This window comes from Lutjanus erythropterus, chromosome 4 (genome assembly GCF_056507025.1).
Source record: "Lutjanus erythropterus isolate fLutEry1 chromosome 4, fLutEry1.hap2, whole genome shotgun sequence".
In the NCBI taxonomy this organism is placed as follows: Eukaryota; Metazoa; Chordata; class Actinopteri; order Lutjaniformes; family Lutjanidae; genus Lutjanus; species Lutjanus erythropterus.
Window position 1 is genome coordinate 33837156 of NC_139320.1, and position 20499 is coordinate 33857654.

Consider the following 20499-nt stretch of genomic DNA (forward strand, 5'->3'; position numbering starts at 1 on the left):
CAGTTTCGTTCACGAGCAGTATTTTACATCTACTTTTTTTTGACTGAACTTAAACACACCTGAGCTTCACATAATCCAAACAAAGGTAGAGTGTCGCATGCACTTTTCTCAGCCGACATGTAACACTGCCCCGGAAATGGTGAATGAAGTAGCTGAATGAGTCAGTGATTGAGTCACCAGAGAGCAGCAGGATCTCGGCCTGAGACAAATGTCTCGCCTTGAGCTCAGATGAAATGAGACGCTGAAAGGAGAAAATATTGAGGAAGTGTTGCTGGAGGAGGCGAGAAGGGAGGATGGTGGGATAGAAAAGGAATCGAAAGAGGAAGTGAAGAAGATGGGATTCATCTTTGAAGCCTGACTGAGAAACATACAGTAGAGGGCTTGATTTGGCAGGAGCTTCGAATCGGCAGCAGCGTCGTCTAGTTGGGAATGATTTGGGAGGATGAAAGGAGAATAAATAGTTTTGGAGAGATGGGAGCCCAGGGAGGAGCAGGCATGGGGAGAACTAATGCATGCTGGCTTTTATTGGACTGGATGTGACTCATCTTCCCCCACCCTGTAGATAAACACACTTGTGTATGCTCAGTTATGTCTCCCAGTATACAGACGCACACACACACACACACAGAGGGGAAAAGGTTAAGAGACGCTCTGTTACAGCCTGTCTGATTTTGTTACTTCTCATCAGCCTCAGAAGAGAAGAAACTCATACGCTCTGTCTCCCCTTTTAATCTCATCCTGCAATTGGCTGCACAGGAGCAAAAATTCATCACTGGCTGTTTATTTCTGTGCTGTTAAGGTTTTTTTTGCGGTGGTTTGTTGGAGAGTGAAAGACACAAGGGACACACAATCCACACATGAGACACAATGACCCAGTAGCTATTTTTCTGGAAAAAAAAAATGCTAATAACTTGTTATGTAAGGAAAGCAAATGAAAAAAAAAATGCAGAAAAGTGAAAACAACCAGCCATCCACCTCCACTCTCATGTCATCAACAACTTTTCATAGTCAGTATATCAGTGATGGGTGAGAGAGATGCACCCACACAGCAGCACCAAAACCAAAATGAGATTAAAACACTCTGATCACATGAGTGCACTTTGGCCCTGTGCTGCATCACCTGACATTTCAGTCCTGCCTCGCCTCCTCACCAAAACAGGGTTTCATTCCCTACGAGCTCAATTCACTGATGGTTTTACATAATTTTGCAGCCTGTCATCAATGGCATTCTTCAGATTATCTCTAGAATGCAGCTGAAATGACGAGCGTGTTACACCGATGCAACCCTACAAATAAGTAATCAGCATGAGATTTTGTCGATATGATAACCATGTCAGAAAATATCATAGTTTCAAAGTATTGTGTATTACACAGTTATTTTCAGTTCTCGTTTAACAAACACTATATTATGCTCACAAAATAATATGTCCTGTCCCTTTTTTTAACAAAGTTTAGTTGTATGTGTGAAAGGTCTCTCTTTTGAAAAGAGATGTATGGAAGTCAATTTCTGCTAGTAAAAGAAAAATATATCCTCATGGTAATTCATAATTATGAGATAAAATGTTGAAATTAAGAGATAAAAGTCATAATTATTATAATTATTATGTAATTTAAAATGATGAGATAAAAATCAAAATTCTGGGGTGAAAATTTGAAATTTTATTAAAAATTCATAACTATGAGTTAAAAAATGATAATTATTGGATAAAAAGTCATAATCATGAGATTAAATGTCAAAATTATGAGATAAAATGTTATAAGATTTTAAAAAAGCTCATAATTATGAGATTAATTCAAAATTATCATTATATAATTAGGACTTCTTTTATCTCATAACTTTTTGTCTCATAATTCATAATTATGATTTTTTTAATCTCATAAATTATGACTAACAATGGGGGATGTTTTTTATTCTGTTACTGGCAGAAATAGGCTTCTATACCCATTTGAACAAAAGAAACTGGAAGGAAAAAAGAAGCAGGACTTTTATTTTTAAAGCGTGGTTTAGATAAGCAAATGTACCGTATATGGTATGATAGCCATCAGTATTCATACCGTGGTCGACCATCCAACTGATTCATCAAGAAAGTAATCAGATTAATTTTTAAAATGTCCGCTGCGGTCCTACTCTGGAATAAACATCATGAGTACTGTATCCAGAAGAGCAGTTACAGTGTTCAGATTTGCAGCTGTGGACAGTGACACAGACAGGTGTCCTTCACCACTCTTCACCTCAGGCCCTTGTGGAAACACCTCGGCAGTTCTCACCTATCCCGAGGGACTGTTACCACGGCAACCGCATCTGTTCCACACTGTACCTTGTGACATCTCTTTCGGGGATTTGACACTGTGACTGACTGTGATATTTATTTTGAACTGATGGCTAATATCTGTCTCTCCCTCTCAGGGTGCGTCAGCTCTGTTTGACATGATCGAGTACTACGAGTCGGCCACGCATCTCAACATCTCCTTCAACAAGCACATCGGCACACGAGGATGGCAGGCCGCGGCTCATATGATGAGAAAGGTGAGAGATCGTCATCCTTTACTGTGGATAATATTAAGAAAACAGCCAGGTTGGAAATATGGATATATTTGTGTGGATCAGCAAAACACAGCAATCCAAGGAATAATGGTAAACACGTTAAAGCATTTAACAACATTAAATGGAAAAAGTCAAGTCAAAACCACATTACTACAAACTAGAATATAAAATATCCACATAAATGCACCTAAATACAACAAAAACATATTTACAGCTCAATAAAAAATGTCATTAATAACAAAAATAATATCGGAGCTCCATATACAATGCTTAGTATACAGTGAGGGAACAAAAATGCAGTGCTTTTGTGCTGCAGCGTACAAAATAAGAACAATACAATAAAAAAAACAGGACATGGACTATGAAGTGCAAGTAATATTGTATAGTAAGTATAGTAGTAGTAGTCCAGTGTATTATGACTGCCATTATACGTTTAAGGATTTTCATTTTTTCATAAAAAATTCCAACACAGCAACAATAAAGGCATAAAAATAAGAATAGTGCCATGGTGCTTCTGCATCTATAGTCCGGTTCATTGGTCCAGATCAAAAGAAAAATATAATACATTATTGCAATTCAGTTCTGGTCCAGTCATTGTTCACACTGAATCTTTACAAATGAATGAAGAGGAGTGAAGTTTTACAGACTGACAGATAACTCATTGGACAGTTTTGGTGATTGTCAGAACCGATGTGAAGAAATCAAATTCCAGTGCCTGACAGAAGTTGATGCAGCACTTTAATGCTTCTGATTTGTGTGTTTATCTCCTTTGTTGCCACAGAAAAATATCTGATAAGCATTATTGGTGTCATTAGACTTAAAATCAACCATGTCTTAAATAATAAGTTACAGGTTGAGACAGGATGAAAAAGAGACATCCTGTACAGTCGTGATTCAGGGCTTATTACAGTGGGATCACTGTCACACACTTTTAATGGACTGACAAAGTACACAAAGTAGGATACAACAGCAGTTTTAACAGCTTTTGACCTCTTAATCAGGGAAAATACCTGGGATGGCATGCCAAGGTGTTACTGTGGTTAACAAAGGATTTGCATATGCCTAAATATATGCAGATCAATTATATGATCGTTTTCTGAACAGATTTCATGTCCAGCAGATGGATTCATCAGAAGTTGAGCTTTTGAAATCAGGCTAAAGGCACATATCTGATACCATAAAACCTGTGGTTTGTTTGTCAGCTTCTTAACACCTTAACAGGCCCTCTTAAGAAGTCAACTTAATATTTGATTTAAGGCTGTTTGACAGTGCAGCACCAGTGTAAATAATCATATTGAAGTGATTACAGGTTGCATTCTGACAGAATGAACAGGATGATGGCAGTGAAATATTGTGAGGATGCACAATAAAAGTAGTAATTTGTGAAATGAAAAAGGGGTATAATGGATTTTACTGAAGTGTGTTTGTTGTCTTCAGCCAGAAAGCTCCTCACTGTGAGAAATATTTCATATTCTGCATTTTGTTTGACCAGAAAAAAAAAAAAGAATGTTTGGCCTCAAATACTAGTGACGTAAAGTCAAGTCTTCTCCTCTACTTCTGTAATTGTAGCTTCGTGCCCAGGGGAGAAGATCGATCTGTCCGCTGTTTTTTTATCTCTGGCTGAACCTGTGCCGTGCAGCGCTGCTAGTTTCTGTCAGCACTCAGACATAAGGGTCGGGCTTTCCCTCGCTTGCTCTTCCAGAGTCTTGCCTGTGCCCTTTATGCTGCACTTTGACGTCAGTCATCACGTATTACTGTTAGGAATACAAATGGGTTGCTGGGCAAACACATTAGAATATCACCTTTCAAGCAATACATGTGAGAAAACACACGGATACAAACAGCTGCTGGGTAGTTTGAACAGTTTTTTTTTAATATATATAATCAAATAAACCATGTGGTAAAGGAACTGTTGATTGTGTTTCAACAGAATGAAGACATTTCTTTTTGTATTATTTTTTTTATTGGGTTATATTAAGGTCCATACAAGCAATATATTTTCATACAGTTGAACTTAAAACAAAAGCTGTAGCTCTCTGAGCCTTCTGTAAAACTCAGTTGTAACAGGAAGTAGTAAAACTGTTTTAAAATAGATTACTCTGAAGCAAGTAAGGACCATCAAAGAAAATAAAAAGACAGAATAATAATTGAAAATAAAATTCAAAATATAAAACCACTCTTACTAAATAGAACCAGGGTGTTGTGGTGTGCCTTCGTGACATTCAAATCATGATACAAAAAGAAAGAAGGTAAGGAAAAAAGTGAATAAATAAAACAAAAGAGAAATTTAACAAATGATGGTTGCACAGGTACACAATCCAGCTTTTCCAACTTTTCAAAAACTCCAGACCAGAATAATATACAATTATTTTCCTTGAATCTTCCTTTGCCTGAACCAAATTGTTCTGTTTAAGGTAATAAGATGATAAATTCACTAAATGAACTTATCCTGATCCAAACTGTATAACAATTAAAGCAAACTTAATCAATTTCATTTATATATTAAGTCACAAGATTGTGGAGTTTGTGGATATTTTGGTTGAAGTTCACTGCCTGGCCTGGCAGTGTTACCGCAGTGAGCAACACTAATCCGTTTGCCAAGCCACAAATGACTTTGCAGACTTTATTATTAATGCTGTGGTCTATTTATTTGTTTTCTAAGATCCGGTTCATTGCTTTCTCTCCTAGAGGGATAAACAGCATATTCTTAATCACAGTTACTAATGATAAGATACCCATGTTTACAAAACTGTATGAGCAGCACAGTCATACTGCAATCACAACTATGACTGTGTGAGAAGCTGATTTGTCATCTGATCAGTGTTTGTACCAAAAGGCATTCCCCTGTCGGATGATTAATGAGACACCTCGCGTCTATTCCAGCGTGAAGATTGTTTGTGCAGTAGCTTGTCAATAAATAGTCGTAGTAGCTCATTTCAGTTTGCATCTTAACGCACTGATGCTTTGGACAGGTGCAGGGCCTTGAATCCCTGAGATGAGGATGATAAGTGCTTCCATCTGGGCGACAGTGTGCATACACGTCATCTTTATCATTCGCATCTGCTCATTCGAGGATAATGTTTTATGTATGGAGTCTGATGAAGCTCGTAGTTAGCTGTCAGTTTGCTACAGCAGCTATAATCACAGGTAACGAGAAATTGCTGGGCTAGGAATAAAGATCAAAGGTATCCAACTAGAGAAGAGCATTCAGAGGTGTGAAATGTGTGTTCTCTCCAACAGTTAGTTGGCACTTAATTAAGATTACTTAATTAGTTAATACAGTTATTTTTAAAGGCCTAAATTGATAAACAATGTTTCTAAAAAAAAACAGTTAGGTTTCTTGTTGTCATGTTATTGCCTTGTTATGTTTATCTTTTATTGAAAATCTAAAATTTTATGCCCTTAAGATTGTCAACTTTTTCCTGATAGTATTAAAATGCCAATATGGTGACAGCTAGGGATGTTAATGATTACTCATTAATCCATTAATCGTTATAAAGAATTTACTTTTCAATGTTTTAATGTATAATTATTCAATAGTCTAGAAATCGCAGTAATTATGCCTCGTTGGACATTGTTTTGTCTGGCAGAGCCATTTGTTGGTAAGGAAACTTGTGAGAATGAGGAAAAACAGGGGAAAAAATAAAAAAAAATTAAATGAAAACGCTAACAATATTAGGTATATGCAAAATGCTCATCAACTGTCTGTTAAGGACAAAACACAAAATTTGCAACCTGTGTCAACACTACTACATTTAACCTGCATGATTTTTCTCTGTTGCCTTTATAATCGAGTTGCTTTATTGCACAAAGATAGTTTTCATCTTGATATGTTTTTCTTTTTTTTGAGCGTGGGTACTTCAACCTTAGCACACCTTATTAACGGTACGTCTGTCGTTGGTGTTTCCCCCTCAGACGAGCTCTCTGCAGTATCTCGATGCACGTAACACTCCCCTGCTGGACCACTCGGCTCCCTTTGTAGCACGAGCACTCAGGATCAGTGGCAGCCTGGCAGTCCTCCACCTGGAGAACGCTGGCCTGTCTGGCAGACCACTCATGTTACTGGGTAAGAATGGCAGGGGGCCAGGGGGGGTGATGGGAGAGGATGTACAAAAGGAAGATGAGGGGTTTCTCTTTCCAGCCCCGCCTTCAGTGTCATCCTTATCTCTGATTTTAGTCTTCTTTTCCTGGCGTTTTGTTTTTCTTTTGCCTCTCACATGACCCTCTTCTTCCTTTATCATTTATAGCTACAGCTCTGAAGATGAATATGAACCTGCGGGAGTTGTATCTGGCAGACAACAAGCTCAATGGCCTGCAGGACTCAGCTCAACTTGGCAACTTGCTTAAGTTCAACTACAACATTCAGATCCTGGACCTGCGCAACAACCACATCCTAGACTCTGGTACACAACAGTGATTCAGCACTTCAGAGTTATTTAATATATCTTGAATGTTTCCTCAAGGTGCAGCTGTTTGTTTGGTGTTAACAAAAAGATTTGTTTATGCATAAACCTCAATACCTTTTACACAAACTCAGATGAGTGTTTCGATCTCATCTGTAAATGGCTGCAGGCTTATCAAGAGACTTGTTTTAAACAGTCACCATCTTATTAGGTTTGATAATTTGGTTTCATTTACATTCATATTCTGATTACTGTTCAGGGTGTGAAGCAAACTACAGTTAATGAAAGTATGATACTTTGCTCTCTTTGTTTTGTTGTGTTGTAATTGTCACTGCTGAATATAGCACAGGGTACAAAATTAACTTTTTGGCTGATCTGTTAATTGCCACTTCACTTTTTATTTTTGATTTACATGTTCTTCCACTGTGCTCTCCAATTTCCCTTTAAATTTGATCTACTTTGGCAATGTGCTGTAGTAGTTTAGTGACTAGTGGTGCGAGTAATAGAGCTGAGTAGTCAATATTTGCTAGACAAAGTAAGCCTAAATGTAGCAACAGTGGAGGGTCATTCAGAGCATTGGGATACAGTTTTTGATGGTCAAACTTAGTCTAGCCTTTTAAAATAAGTTACACTGCAATGCTTTTTTGGCACATATGAACACTTCCAAATACACAGGATTTGACTTTATAACTGGGCTCTTAAAACTGTAGTCTGAAGTGTAGTTAAGCCTTATCAATTTTGCTTTTTAGTTGTTTCCAAAGAGAAATTCCAAAACAGATTTTATGTCCCTTTTCATTCAAATATATAGTTTGTGCTCCTGCAGGATAACGCTTTTCACTGTTTACAGTTTACAGTAAATTAGGTCTTAAAAAACGGCTTCTGGAAATAGAAAGTCAAGAAAATATATAAAGTAATGCAAACATCATCCCTCAAATTAAACATTTTATTTTAATTAATATGACGTTCTGTTAAAATTGTGGGATTTTTGAGTAAAACACAGCTGTACTGACGCTGTCTGTGTCTCTGTTTGTGGCCGCAGGTCTGGCCTACGTGTGTGAAGGACTAAAAGAACAGAGGAAAGGTCTTGTCACTTTGGTGCTATGGAACAACCAGCTCACACACAACGGCATGGGCTACCTCGCTGCTGCACTGGTACACACACACACACACACTCACACTCACACTCACGCTCACAATCACAGACAATAAGGCCAGTCTGCACACTTATCAGATGTGTGTGTAGCAGCTCAGGCAGGGAGAATTCAATTTTCTCCTCATTACTCTATCAGAGAAGTGATCAAAATAGAGCTCTGCTGTTTGTTTTACCTCGTTTCTCCTCCTGCGTGTTCATGTTGGGCAGCTGGATCTCAGTTTACTTTCACATGTGCACATTTTACTGTAGCTCAAATCTCCCGTACTGTGAAAGGGTACTAGGTCCAGCTATTAGGGTAAAAAAAATAATTTAATTATTTATTATTTGAGAATGACAGATTTTCAGCATTAGTGCCAGGCTCAACAAAAAACATCTCAGAGGAGGAAGATTTTTTTTCATTATCAGAATGAAGTCAAAATATTGAGAATAAAGTCAAAAGACCATTTCGACTTTATTATCACCATTTTGAATTTATTCATAACATTTATAATTTATAATAATGCTAATGCTAAATTAATTTATTTTTGTTATGCCTGGCACTAATACTCAAAGTTCTACTTTATTCTCGACATGTCAACTTAATTTTCAAAATACAAAATAAAAATAAAAAACTTCCTCTTCTCTCTTTTTCCTTAATGTTGTCCTAATATTGTCTCAAATAATCATACTCCTGCGCCTAGTATGTGTTGTATTTTGTCTTTTTAAGGCTATAGTTTACTAATTAAAAAAGTCATCTTTGTGTGGATAATTACAGGTAATAAACCAACCATTCTGCAGTCTGCCCATCACCAGCAGCAGCAGCAGCACCAGTGTGCATTCACACCTGTGGCTGCTGATTTGTATCCCAGTTGACAGCACAGGGGTGGTGAAAATTATCTCCTCAAGACGAGATGTGAACATAAAAGTCATCCAAGCAGCATATTGACCTACTTAGCATCTGAGAGATCGTATTTAAAACAAATAAGATTAAGAACTTTGCATTTACGGTATCACTAATGACTCATATTTGCATTTCACTAGAGAACCTGCCACCTTACTTCCTTGTGTAAACTTGAAAGTGACAGTTGTGTGGATGAGAGATTAATATGCTGTTATGACGTCTGATATGAGCGAACGTTTCCATGTAAGCTTTTCATTAATACTCCTGACATTTTGTGCAGACAGTGAACAGATGTGAGCTCAGGACCTGCTCTTTGTGTTTCGCCGTTTCTCTCCGTTCTTCCTGGTTCGATTTCACAGCAGCCTGGTGCAGATAATCCATTACTAAAGTCACTGGTCTCGTGTCTGTTATTAAATGATAGCGTTGTTATCTTCACACTCATTGTTTTAACACGACAGCGTTTAAATGTGGACAGCGCTGAGTCATTACAGCCTCGGTCGTGTCAGAGTGAGATAAACTTTTTTCTGCTTGTTTTAATGTTCAAATGTTTTGTCACAGTTTTGTCGTATTAATGGATCCACAGAAATTTTGACAAACACAGCATGAATAATATTTAATGACTATAATGCAGCATCTGCTTCATGTTTCTTACTCACTTTATTCACAGTTTGTTGATACTGTTTTATGAGATGAGATTAACCTTATTATCCAAGTGTAACTGCAACAAAACTGCCTTTTCTTCAGTATGAACAGTGTTATAGTGAAGCTTGAATGTTGTTCATGTTTGACAAGCATTTAACCCAGAAATTAGCTGCATATTTAATTTTAATTGTATTGTTTCTCACAATGACACAGAGCGTTGTCAATCAAGATAATCAACAAAAAGTATTAACAAAATGTGTATTTTTGTTTAAAAGCAATATATCACTGTAACATACAGCTGTCATACACTGGTATTATATACTTATTCAGTTTGACAATAAGTAAATGTGTGTAGTAGAGATGCTAGAATGAGGAATTTTCCCCCTGTTAATAAAACCATGAAAACACCAGTGTCACAAATTACACCAAACATTTTACCAAAAAAATGAGGTTCAACACTGATGTTTTTGTTTTCACTTTTCACCGATCGGGCAAATGGGTCACATCTTTACTTGCCCAAAGTCAATTTTTACTTGTCCTATATGAACTGTTTTATCATCAGCTATAATATAACAACAAAGACTAAAATTAGTGAAGTGTCCATCCCAGTTTTTCAAAGTCCACGTTCTTAAAATGTCTTGTTAGTCTTAAACCCAAAGATATTCAGTTTAATATCATAATAAACACAGGAAAGTGGGAAATCTCCATAATTGAGAGGCTGAAACAACATTGTCTGCCATTCTTCATGAAATACTTAATCTGTTATCAAAATAGTTTAATTATTTTTTTATCACTTGCCTGGTTGGGCAAGTGGTTTGCCAGATTTACTTGCTCAACATTGCATTTTACTTGCCATTGTGAGCAAGCAGCCCTTATTGCTGAGCCCTGTGTTCAATGTTTAGTAATGTTAGAGTGCTTAACTTTGATCTTTAACATCAGATATTTGATCTACTTTGAACAAAACAAGTGTTTAGAAAGCTGCTTCACTACTAAGTTTGAAATTGCAGGGTGCATCAAACATCCCACACACAGACCTCAGTAACTGTAACTGACGTCCACAGACGAGCTGTAAGATAACACTAACACTGAGAAGATGGCGGTTGTAATGTTGGCTCCTTTTTAAGACTAGCGTGGTTTAGCAAAGTTAGCCTTGGTTTAGCCATGTCAGCACCCACTGATGCTTTCATGATAATGTATTGAAAAACAGAATACTCACTTGTATGTCTGCACACACCCCACGACTGTTTGGTAATAACCACTCTGTTTTGGCTCTGCATAATTTCCCTTCCAGCTGATTTCAGTCTGTACAACCATATCAAGTTTTCTGGCAACCTCATCTCAGGTTGTGATCAGCCCACAGCGTTACGTTTGATATCTGACTCCTGATACTCTGTCCTGTGACTCTGCTGCTGCTCTACTGAGCAGAAACTTTCAGTTTCTAATTGTAGCCTTTGTCATCCAACTAAGTATTGATAAAAGCCTTAGTATTTTTGTTTGTTTGTAAGGCAAAAAACAACTAAATGGGTTTGATTTGTATTAAAAAATGAAGATTTTTTTAAATAAGCAAAACAGTTGTAAGGGCGGTGGGCAGGTAACGTATTTGGTGTGCAATTGTTTTATGCCCAAACACGTGTAACACCAGCTTCCCCCGAAAGCCTGATGTGTAGTTCATCTAATGTGTCATTCATGCATGAAGCAGTAACCCAGGAAAAAAAATATTTATGAACTCTTACTATAATGGCAGTGTATGTAGATGAGTGTTTACAGAGACAGAAGGGGTGTTGAGCTGGAAATTAAATGAATTTAATGTTTGTTTCTTTGCAATCTAAAAATAATCATCAGCACTTTGAGTGAAGTGATTAGTAACTATTGATCAGATTAAACAAAAATATTAAACCTGAGATCCACGGGCTAATAAATGCCTCTAACCTCTCTCGTGTTGTTAATAATAGAGTATTACAACTCAGCAATCCTCTTATTTTTAGAAACACATGGTGGTTTTCATTTGGATTATAAAATGCTACATTTTCAAGCTCTTCCAAGAAATCTGTCTGATGGGTTTTTGTTTGTTTTTCCTTTTACTGTGGCTTGTGAGATGTTGCAGGGAACACAAAAAATGGCCTAAAACCCCGATTCGTTCTGATAGATAACATCCCATGACTGTTGTTGCTGCTGATTCATTACTATGGAAGTGACCACAGGGTACTTTACTGCTACAATGTGATGAGAAGGTACAGCTGGGCATGTAACAGTAAACAGTGTACAAAGAGAAGGCCTGTACACTGAAAGCATTAATAAAGATTTCTTACATTGTGAAAAAGATGTGTTTTAGGTCTCAGACCACCAGAAACACTCACTGAGAGGTTTAAATGGGCAGTAAACATATTAGTAGCTTAACAGGAAGGATAATTGGAAGGAGTCTAATTAATTCAGAGGAAATCTATCTGATCTATTCCAGAGGAATACAAATATCAAAACTCTCTTCCATTAAAATAAAAAATCCCAAATACTTAATGTAAATACAAAAAACTGCACATAAAACTATGCATGAGATATTTTATTGGAATTGACTTGCTGATAGTATAATACACAGGTTTCTTTTACACTTTTATTAGCATAATGTGTTTTTTTTTTTTTTTTAATACCTGCACCCTCCCATCTACAAGGAAACGCTCAACTGTGTTATATCTCTGTTCAGATTGTCAAAGCTTTTCATTCTCCTCTGTTGTTTCAGCCATGCACCCAGAGTCTGGAGACTCTGAACCTTGGCCATAACTCGGTGGGAAATGAAGGGGTCCACAAGCTGAAAGACGGACTGATTGCCAACCGCTCTGTGCTCAGACTGGGCCTCGCTTCCACCAAACTGTCTTGCGAAGGTAGGAGCTGGTGTCTGTGTGCTTCTGCTTCTGAGGAGGATTTCTTTTTTTTTTTTTTTTTGCTGTCTTTCATTTTTTGACTCCTTTTTCATCTGTGCTATAGGAGCTGTAGCTGTGGCTGAATTCATAGCTGAGAGCCCCAGACTGCTGCGTCTTGACCTTCGAGAGAATGAGATCAAAACAGGCGGACTAATGGCCCTGTCGCTTGCCCTGAAGGTCAACACCTCTCTGCTGCGTCTCGACCTGGACCGGGAGCCCAAGAAAGAAACTGTAAGCGGTTCTCACAAATCCAGAATTTTAAACTTCAATACACAATTTTTTTTTTTTTTTTAAAAACAGCCTGAATGCAGTGCTGGTACAAAAGAAGTCACTCAACATTTTCTGCTTTTGCTATACTGCTAGCCAGATTTCAAGAAGGAAAAAAAAGACTGAACTGAACTGAAGTTTTGAATGAGCACTTAAATGACCAGTTTTATAGCTGTGGTACTTTCAACCCTGTTAAATGTTAGTACTGTATTTTTTTAACAATGTGGTATTGATACTTTTGACAACCTTAGTGAGCATGGGGGCATGAACATCATATAGAATATAGTCCCAAACAGACGTAGACATGCACACATTTCTATTTTTCCTACATTTGGTATCTACATGAGCATTTGTGGGCATTCATTTTTCATATTGTCAGCAAATCCCATGAAAAGAGCAAAACGAACAGCAAATTGAAAGCCTGATATCACTTATTCCAGAGTGCTGCATGGGTCCAGTTTAACAAACCTGACATGACCCGTTGTATACAATTATCTCCAAGTCAAATCAAGTCCTGTGGCCCAGCCCAGAACTAAACGCACTCGTAGTCAGCATCTTGTCACTCACTGATGTTCTTGGCAAAGTTTCTGTCAACTGGTGCAGCAGCTGTACTCCTGCAGCTGTCGAGTGTTTCCTCAGCTACAATCTGCCAAGCTCGCAGCTATCAAAAGCTGATACTTTCTGGCACTTTTTTACAAGCACCAAAGCTGCTTACACATTCTTCTCACAGTCTCTGATGCCACCAAATTTCTCCCAAACGTCCAAATTGGCCTCCAACTATGTGTTTTCCACAGTTGGGTATTCTCCATGTTCTGTTTTTGCCTCAATGTCGTCCATTTTCATGTACAAGCTAGCAGCTCGTCTACATCGCTGCCAAATCAGTGTTGTCCCATTATTCGTCCGGATGTGATTTTAGGGGGGGCCGAGGTTTGTGTAGTAGGTTTTCACAAAAAATAAATAAATAAATAAATAAAATAAAATAAAATTCTGGCAGCTGATTAGGCTTGATATTATGACTGATTGGCTGATTTTAGATATTAAAAATACTGCACAATCATTTTCATTTCTGATTCCTCCAGGAAAAAATACATTTTAGATCTCACCCACTGCCTGCCCACAGTTAGTTCATTTTTATCAGCGTCTGTACCCGTGAATTTACATTAATATATTTTTTTTACCTGTTATGCAACATTTTTGCGGATGATCTGACCCGGTGCAAGACTCAGCACGACACTCTTGGACTGGATGAAATGTTTTTTTAATTTTACTGAACACTGACAAATTCTAAGTGTGCCACCCTGCTGCTGTAAATACTTAGTAGAGCACCAGATCTTCTGTTTAAGTTAATCAGAAAAAATGCACATTTTACTCCTGTTAGGGTGATGTTTTGTAAAAACTACAGTGCCTTACTGTTACATGAAATTATTGAGCCTTTTCTGAAAGTGAAAGTAAATATGTGTGATTTTCTTGTTCAAGATTTAGACCTTCGAAAGAAACAAATGGGCTACAGAGAAGTCAGACAGAGAAGACAGAGATGTTTTGGTCTTGTCATTGAATTTTGTTGTTGTGTAACAACAATGCAGAATAAACCATCTTTTGTCTGTTTTTAAAATGATTTTTTCTGAGAATTTTATGCCTTTATTAGATAGCTGACAGTGGAGAGATGACAGGAAATGAGGGGAAAGAGATGGGCTGCCTCCAGGCTTAGCTTTTTTTAAAGAAAATTGTTTTTTGAAAGAAATATGACTAAAACAGCTGACTGAAGGAAGGCAGGGGCTCAAAAGAGATTGTAGGGATTGCTTTGATTTAGTTTTTTTCTGATGTTGTTGTGGTTTATGGTGCATGTTAGAGAAAACGTGTGTGTTTTTGTCGCTTAGGTGAAGAGCTTCATTGAGACCCAGCGTGCCCTGCTGGCTGAGATCCAGAATGGCTGCAAGAGGAACTTCATCCTGGCGAAGGAGAAGGAGGAAACACAGCAGAAGATGAGGCAGTCGGCCTCCATGGCTGAAATAGCCACAGAGGATGGGACCACGGAAGAAGAGGAGCAGCCAGCAGCAGAGCAGAAAACGGAGGGGAAAGACGGAGAAGCAACAGCAAATGAAGGACAGACAAGCAGCCAGTCAGAAGCGAGCACTGACACCAGCACTCCTCCACTGAGCCTGGAGTCAGACTCAGACACTGAGGATGAGGAGGAAGAGGAGGTGGTAACAAAGTCCTCCTCCACATCAAACTCCTCTACTCGTTTAAACCAGACTGCTCCCCAGACACAGACAGGGGTCGCACAGCCCCTCCTCAGTGCCTCATGTGCGCCCTCGTCCCCGTCGGCTTCACCTGCCAGCGGGCCGAGCGTCATCTCTGGCATCACCGTCACAGAATCCCCGGTTCCTCCCGGCACGCCACCATCTCCTGGTCGCTGTATATCCGTCTCCAGTCCGGGCAGGGGTCATAAGATCTTCATGGTGACCCGGGTGGAGAGCCCGCCCGAGCAGCAGCAGCTACACCTCCAGGCTAAAGAGGCCTCGAAGAAGCATGTAGATGTCAACACGCAGCAGGCACAGCCGCCGCTGCCGCCATCATCCCAAACACAAACACAACTGACACAGGAGGGCGTGAAGGAGAGCTCATCTGCTCCGTCAACAGACTGTAACGTGACGGAGCAGAGTCCTGTAGCACACACACCAAATACTGCACAGAACCACACATTAGAGCCACCATCTGCAAGTCAGCCCACAGAGGAGGTGACAGCTAGCACTTTAGACCCAGGAGAGACGGATCCAAGTCAACAAGCACCAGCCCGGCCTTTAGACGCCTCATCAGGGCAGCTCACTGAGGAGGCAACAGAGTGCACTAACAGCCCCCAACCTGGGCTCACGAGTATAGAAGGAATTGAGAAAGGGAAGGAGGAGGAACGTCGTAGAGAAGATGAGGAAGGAGAGTGTAAACAGTTAAATGAACTGAGTCAAACTCAGACTAGTATCCCTGCTGGAGAAACGCAGCAGCAGCCGTTAACATCTGCTCTTGAACAGCTGCAGAACGAGCTGGCATCTGCATCAGAGGAGTCACAGAACCAAACAGAAGAGGAAAAAGAAGAAGGAAAAGAAGAGGAGGAGGCCAACCAGCCAGAAAATGAAAATCTTAGTCAGCTAGGCCAAGGGGAACCACAGCAGCAAACGGAGGCTGGTCTGTCTGTCCAGACCGAACAACAAGCACCACCTGTCACTCAAGGTGAAGCTCCAGAGTCAAATCCTCCGGCAGCAAAAGCCTCCAAGAGTCTTGAACCTGCCCTGGTCGAAATCGAGGATTCTCCCGACGAGAGCTCTGCAGACGAGGGCGAGTGTTTCGCTGAGGCTCCGGAGGGGGAGGTGGTCGGTTCAGCTCTGCCCAACGGCCTGAAGCCAGAGTTCTCCCTGCATCTTCTCGACACTGAAAGCCCCAAACCTGGCAGCTGTGTTATGGAGCACGGTGAGCAGCTGTGATCACTGATCTATGAATGACAGAGTCAGATGTGCAGTTGGTTTAAGGTGTGAAAACCCTGTTTGATAATGTGTGTTATGTGTCATTTGTGTAGTGAGTGTCAGCTGTGGACAGGAGCTGGAGGAGCTGCTGCTAGAAGCCAGTTTGGAGACGGGCAGAGACGCACCATGAGACTCTGAGGAAAACATCTATATGTATGTACAATTAAAAAAAACACAAATAAAAGTTTTTGTGAAGCAGGGACTTTATTTTGCAGAATTTAATTTAATTTCTCCAAACTTACTGAATCTCTGTTAGTGACTTCTTTTGCTGCAAAAAGTGCTGCAGTGGCCTCAGACACCACAGTGTCCTCAGGCTGAGCAAAATAATTTTACGTTCAAGAAGATGGATAGTTTTATAAACCTAGAGAGGCTGTGTATAATCTGTCATTCGACATTAAAACACCGTCCAGTCACCCAAAGTGGTAGCCCAGGAAACAGGCGAAGCTGCGAGCTCATGTTTCATTTGCTCTGACAGATGTGTCTGGCCGCAGATTTCCACTCGTTCTGGATCTTGTCGGAACAATCACAACCATTTATTCATGGGTAGGTTTGATATGATGACTGACGGAGGAGCGTCACCAGTCCAGATTTGAAAAGTCACATGTCAGTAACATGTCAGGCTCACTCAGTTAACACCTATTTCTAATTTAAAATATTTTCAGAAACACGTTTCAGAGTACTGTTAAGCTGCAATTTAACAAAGTTTGCCACCAGGTCGCCATTTTTTCCCGCTTGAAACCAGATCAATGTGTATGTGTTGCTCAGCGCCACATCACATTTTGGTCTGTGACCCTTGGAAGTCAAAAATGAAATGAGAGATCTCAGACTAATTCATATCGTGAAGACTGATTGATAGATTTCAATGCCACGCTATCAAAGTTGTTTTTGTTTTTTTAACGTAAGATTTTATTGTTCAACATTTATACACATATAAAATACAAACAAACACCCAAAAATAAAATTATACAAAAATTATAAATGTTTGTTTGGGGGTTACCATCCGTTTCACACCTAAAAAGTTAATTTTTTGAGACACTGTTTACTTCTGGTCTGGTTAGTTTTGGTTTCACATTGCATTTATCCAAACAGTCTAAAGAACTTTAATGTCATGCCTACGTTCTGTCATCATCACCTACGTGGGGCGCATCTCCCTCTAGCCGTACGTTTGACATCAGGCGTGTTTGCTATTCACCAGGTTACCTGACTTCAGAGGCCGTTTATGGAGAGACGAATGAACAGATTCACGTTGTTGTCACCATAATATTATTATTATTATTAGACCACCTCTTTTTGCTGGACCACAGTCCAGCTTTTTGGTCCAGACTGATTTGATAAGTCCAAAAGTCCGGATCAAACGAGGTGGGTGTGAAAACGCCCTCAGCGTCCTCCACTAAATCAGCTGGTCCCGTCAGTAGTCGACAGTAGTCTGTTTGGGGTTTTGAATAATGTCCATTTCTCCCACTTTTCCACCAGCTGTGTTTCTTGTAGATTTCACTGTTCCTGACAAGGAGGATCCGCTTGACCCCATTTCCTTGTGATAGCTTTCTTACTGGCTATTAACAGTAGTTTTTTTCCCAATACCTATCCCTTATTTTTATATTTTAAGAAAGGTTCAAATTACAAAAGTACGGTACCATGTAGCTTCACATACAATTTTCCAAAATGTTAAAATTTTGTGGCATTCCCAAAGTATGTGTGAGTTATCTGCATTTATTGCTTCACGTTCTATCAGACATGGTAAATTTGTACTTGTATATTTGGTTTGCTTTGTACTCGTGGTCTTGCCAATCATCATCCGAAATGTTAAACTCTGGTACTCATTTTTCTTTAATATATTTGTTGAATGTCCGTCATCAATATTTGGTGTAGAGCAGATGTGGTTCTGATTTCTATTCCTTTTTCTGAAGTGTTTATAATTTGGATCACGGCATTCACTTCCACAGAGGGATCTGTCTTAGTTTTTTTTCCTTTTAGCTATAGAATTCATACTTATCCAAATCATATTTATCTTGCGTATTCTCCACATCCTCCTGTAAACTTCACCACTCTGTGATTTCCTTGTTTACCCACTGTTTAAATTCTTTAACCATACACAGCCAGTTTATCAAAGTTGTTTTTAACTGAAAAACGATAGACATGAGACATATGTAGCTTATCAATCATGGATTATTGTGTTATTGTGTTTGATTTTACAGATGCTCTCTGCTACATTCTGCTAATTTATCTCCTCTCTCCACAGGGACTGTGAGGACAGGAGAAAACAGCACTCAGATAGTTTGTCTGGCTCTACTACATGACTGGTTGCCCTACAATGTTTTTGTCGTTTCTTTGACTTTACCACCAACACAACCTTTCCCATAGAGGACAGAAGACTTGGTGTTACAGTCGAAGCTCTCCACACATGAAAACACAAGCAAATTCTGAAACGTTATCGCAAGAAGCAAAGGACAAACTCAACTTCTGGAGCTCGGCTGTGACTAATGAGGAATCCACACTACATCAACCACTGAAACACACGTACATATGCACACAGAGAATGAGGAAGATGAAATAAAATCATCACTGTTATCACTACATTCTGTCAATCTGCAATCTTTACAAAACAAGCAGTCGCCTGTGAGAGAGAAAGACGGGGGGACAAAGGAGGGAGGAGAAAACACTAACCAAAGACAGAACACAAAGGACCTTTCTCACAGCCCTACTCACTCTCTTGTGTAGATTTCAACTAGCAGTTAAAGTTGTCGTCGCAACACACACGCACACACACACACAAAGACATAACGGTGATCCCGAGAGAAGCGGATTTGACGGCGCGGTTGGAAGCAAACGGTGACGGACCCTGCTGAGCGGACCTGCTGGCTTTAAACACTTGAGGTCGCTGTCAAAAGGCTTTTATATCCGAGGAAGGTGAAGATGTTAACGTGTCTGTTTAAATGTTTTATGTCCGTGTCCCCACTCGCCCCCTTCGGAAACAAAAAAAAAAAAAAAAAGAAGATGAACTCTTAAGGGACCTCTGCCAAAGTGACCTCCCACCCCCCTTTGTCTGTTGTCTCATCCTCTGCTCACTTTGGCCCCTCAGGAATCAGCGTCCCCTGTCGGTAGTCAGTAGTTTGCTCCCCAGAACTTCTGCGAATGTCGAAAAGCAAGATGTCTGCTTCTGGTTGAGTTACAGTAAAACAAACTATCTTTTTTTTTTCTTTAACTTCAGATACTATTTTTGCTTCTGTTCGACCAGTCTTTGTCGTTGTGTTAAAGCAGCTCAGTCTCTGTCCTTCCTCCTGTCCCTCAGTCTTCCACTGGTACCTTGTGCCATCTCACCTCTCTCCAGCTCCTCATCATTCATGTTGCCTTCAAACTCACTACATTCAGTCTTTGTTTTTTTTCTTTTTTTTGTTTGGCTGCTTTGAGAAATCAGTTATTTTGTATTTATTTTATAGCTATATGAGCCTTTTCTGATTTATGTTTTCCCCCTTTCATCCTCATTTTATCTTTTCTTTTCCATTTTGGGGGTTGCTTTTAAAGATTAGCCCCATTTTTTGATGTATATTTCAGATTCAGACTAGAGCAAATATTTAGTTTTGTTGTTTTTTGGGGGAGGGTGGGGTAAATCTGTACTGGGAGGAAAGGTAAATACGATTGAATGGTTGACTACACTAACAGTCGGGGAGCAGTAATGAAAGCAAACACAAGGAAGGAGCGAACAGTTCTCATCGAAGTCCTTGTTGTTTTAACACTACTCTGCTGGGTGAAGCTGTGGCCACAAGGGGGCGCTGGTGGTTGTGTTGTTTTCCTCCAGTGGAGACTGAAAAGCATCATGTACAACAAAATCCGACTCCTGTCCTGAGTTTTCCGGAGCAAGGCAGTGAAACTTTACATGAAATGTCAACTTGTTCGTGAAGAGAGCTGCGTTACACTGCTTTGTTTCTCTCCCCCCCCCCCACCCCACCCGAATCAGACACAGGCAGGTGTGTTGTTTGTTTTCTTTTCTCTTTAAAGGAGCAGCATTCAACCCTCCTGTTCCTCTCCACCCAACAGATAGTGTGCCCCCCACTGTTTGTTATGCTTTAATTTTTAGAAATTTTTAATAATAATTTGTTAACTTAATTGAAATGTGCTGGTAATCACAAAGATATGTATGGCGAAATTTGTTCCTCTCAAATAAATGCATGTAATGACTAA

At 39.5% G+C, this 20499-nt stretch overlaps 1 protein-coding gene across 1 annotated transcript in view; it reads left to right on the forward strand.

The window, feature by feature from the left end:
* Positions 1–20499, forward strand: part of ppp1r37 (protein phosphatase 1, regulatory subunit 37) — a 59480-nt gene extending 38981 nt beyond the window's left edge. Inside the window, exons 5-13 of the mRNA XM_084717731.1 lie at positions 2408–2527; positions 6461–6611; positions 6793–6948; positions 7988–8100; positions 12358–12499; positions 12603–12769; positions 14683–16267; positions 16374–16473; positions 18560–20499. Coding sequence (XP_084573857.1) covers positions 2408–2527; positions 6461–6611; positions 6793–6948; positions 7988–8100; positions 12358–12499; positions 12603–12769; positions 14683–16267; positions 16374–16450 — 2511 coding nt within the window. The 3' untranslated portion in view covers positions 16451–16473; positions 18560–20499. The remainder of the gene's footprint in view (positions 1–2407; positions 2528–6460; positions 6612–6792; positions 6949–7987; positions 8101–12357; positions 12500–12602; positions 12770–14682; positions 16268–16373; positions 16474–18559) is intronic.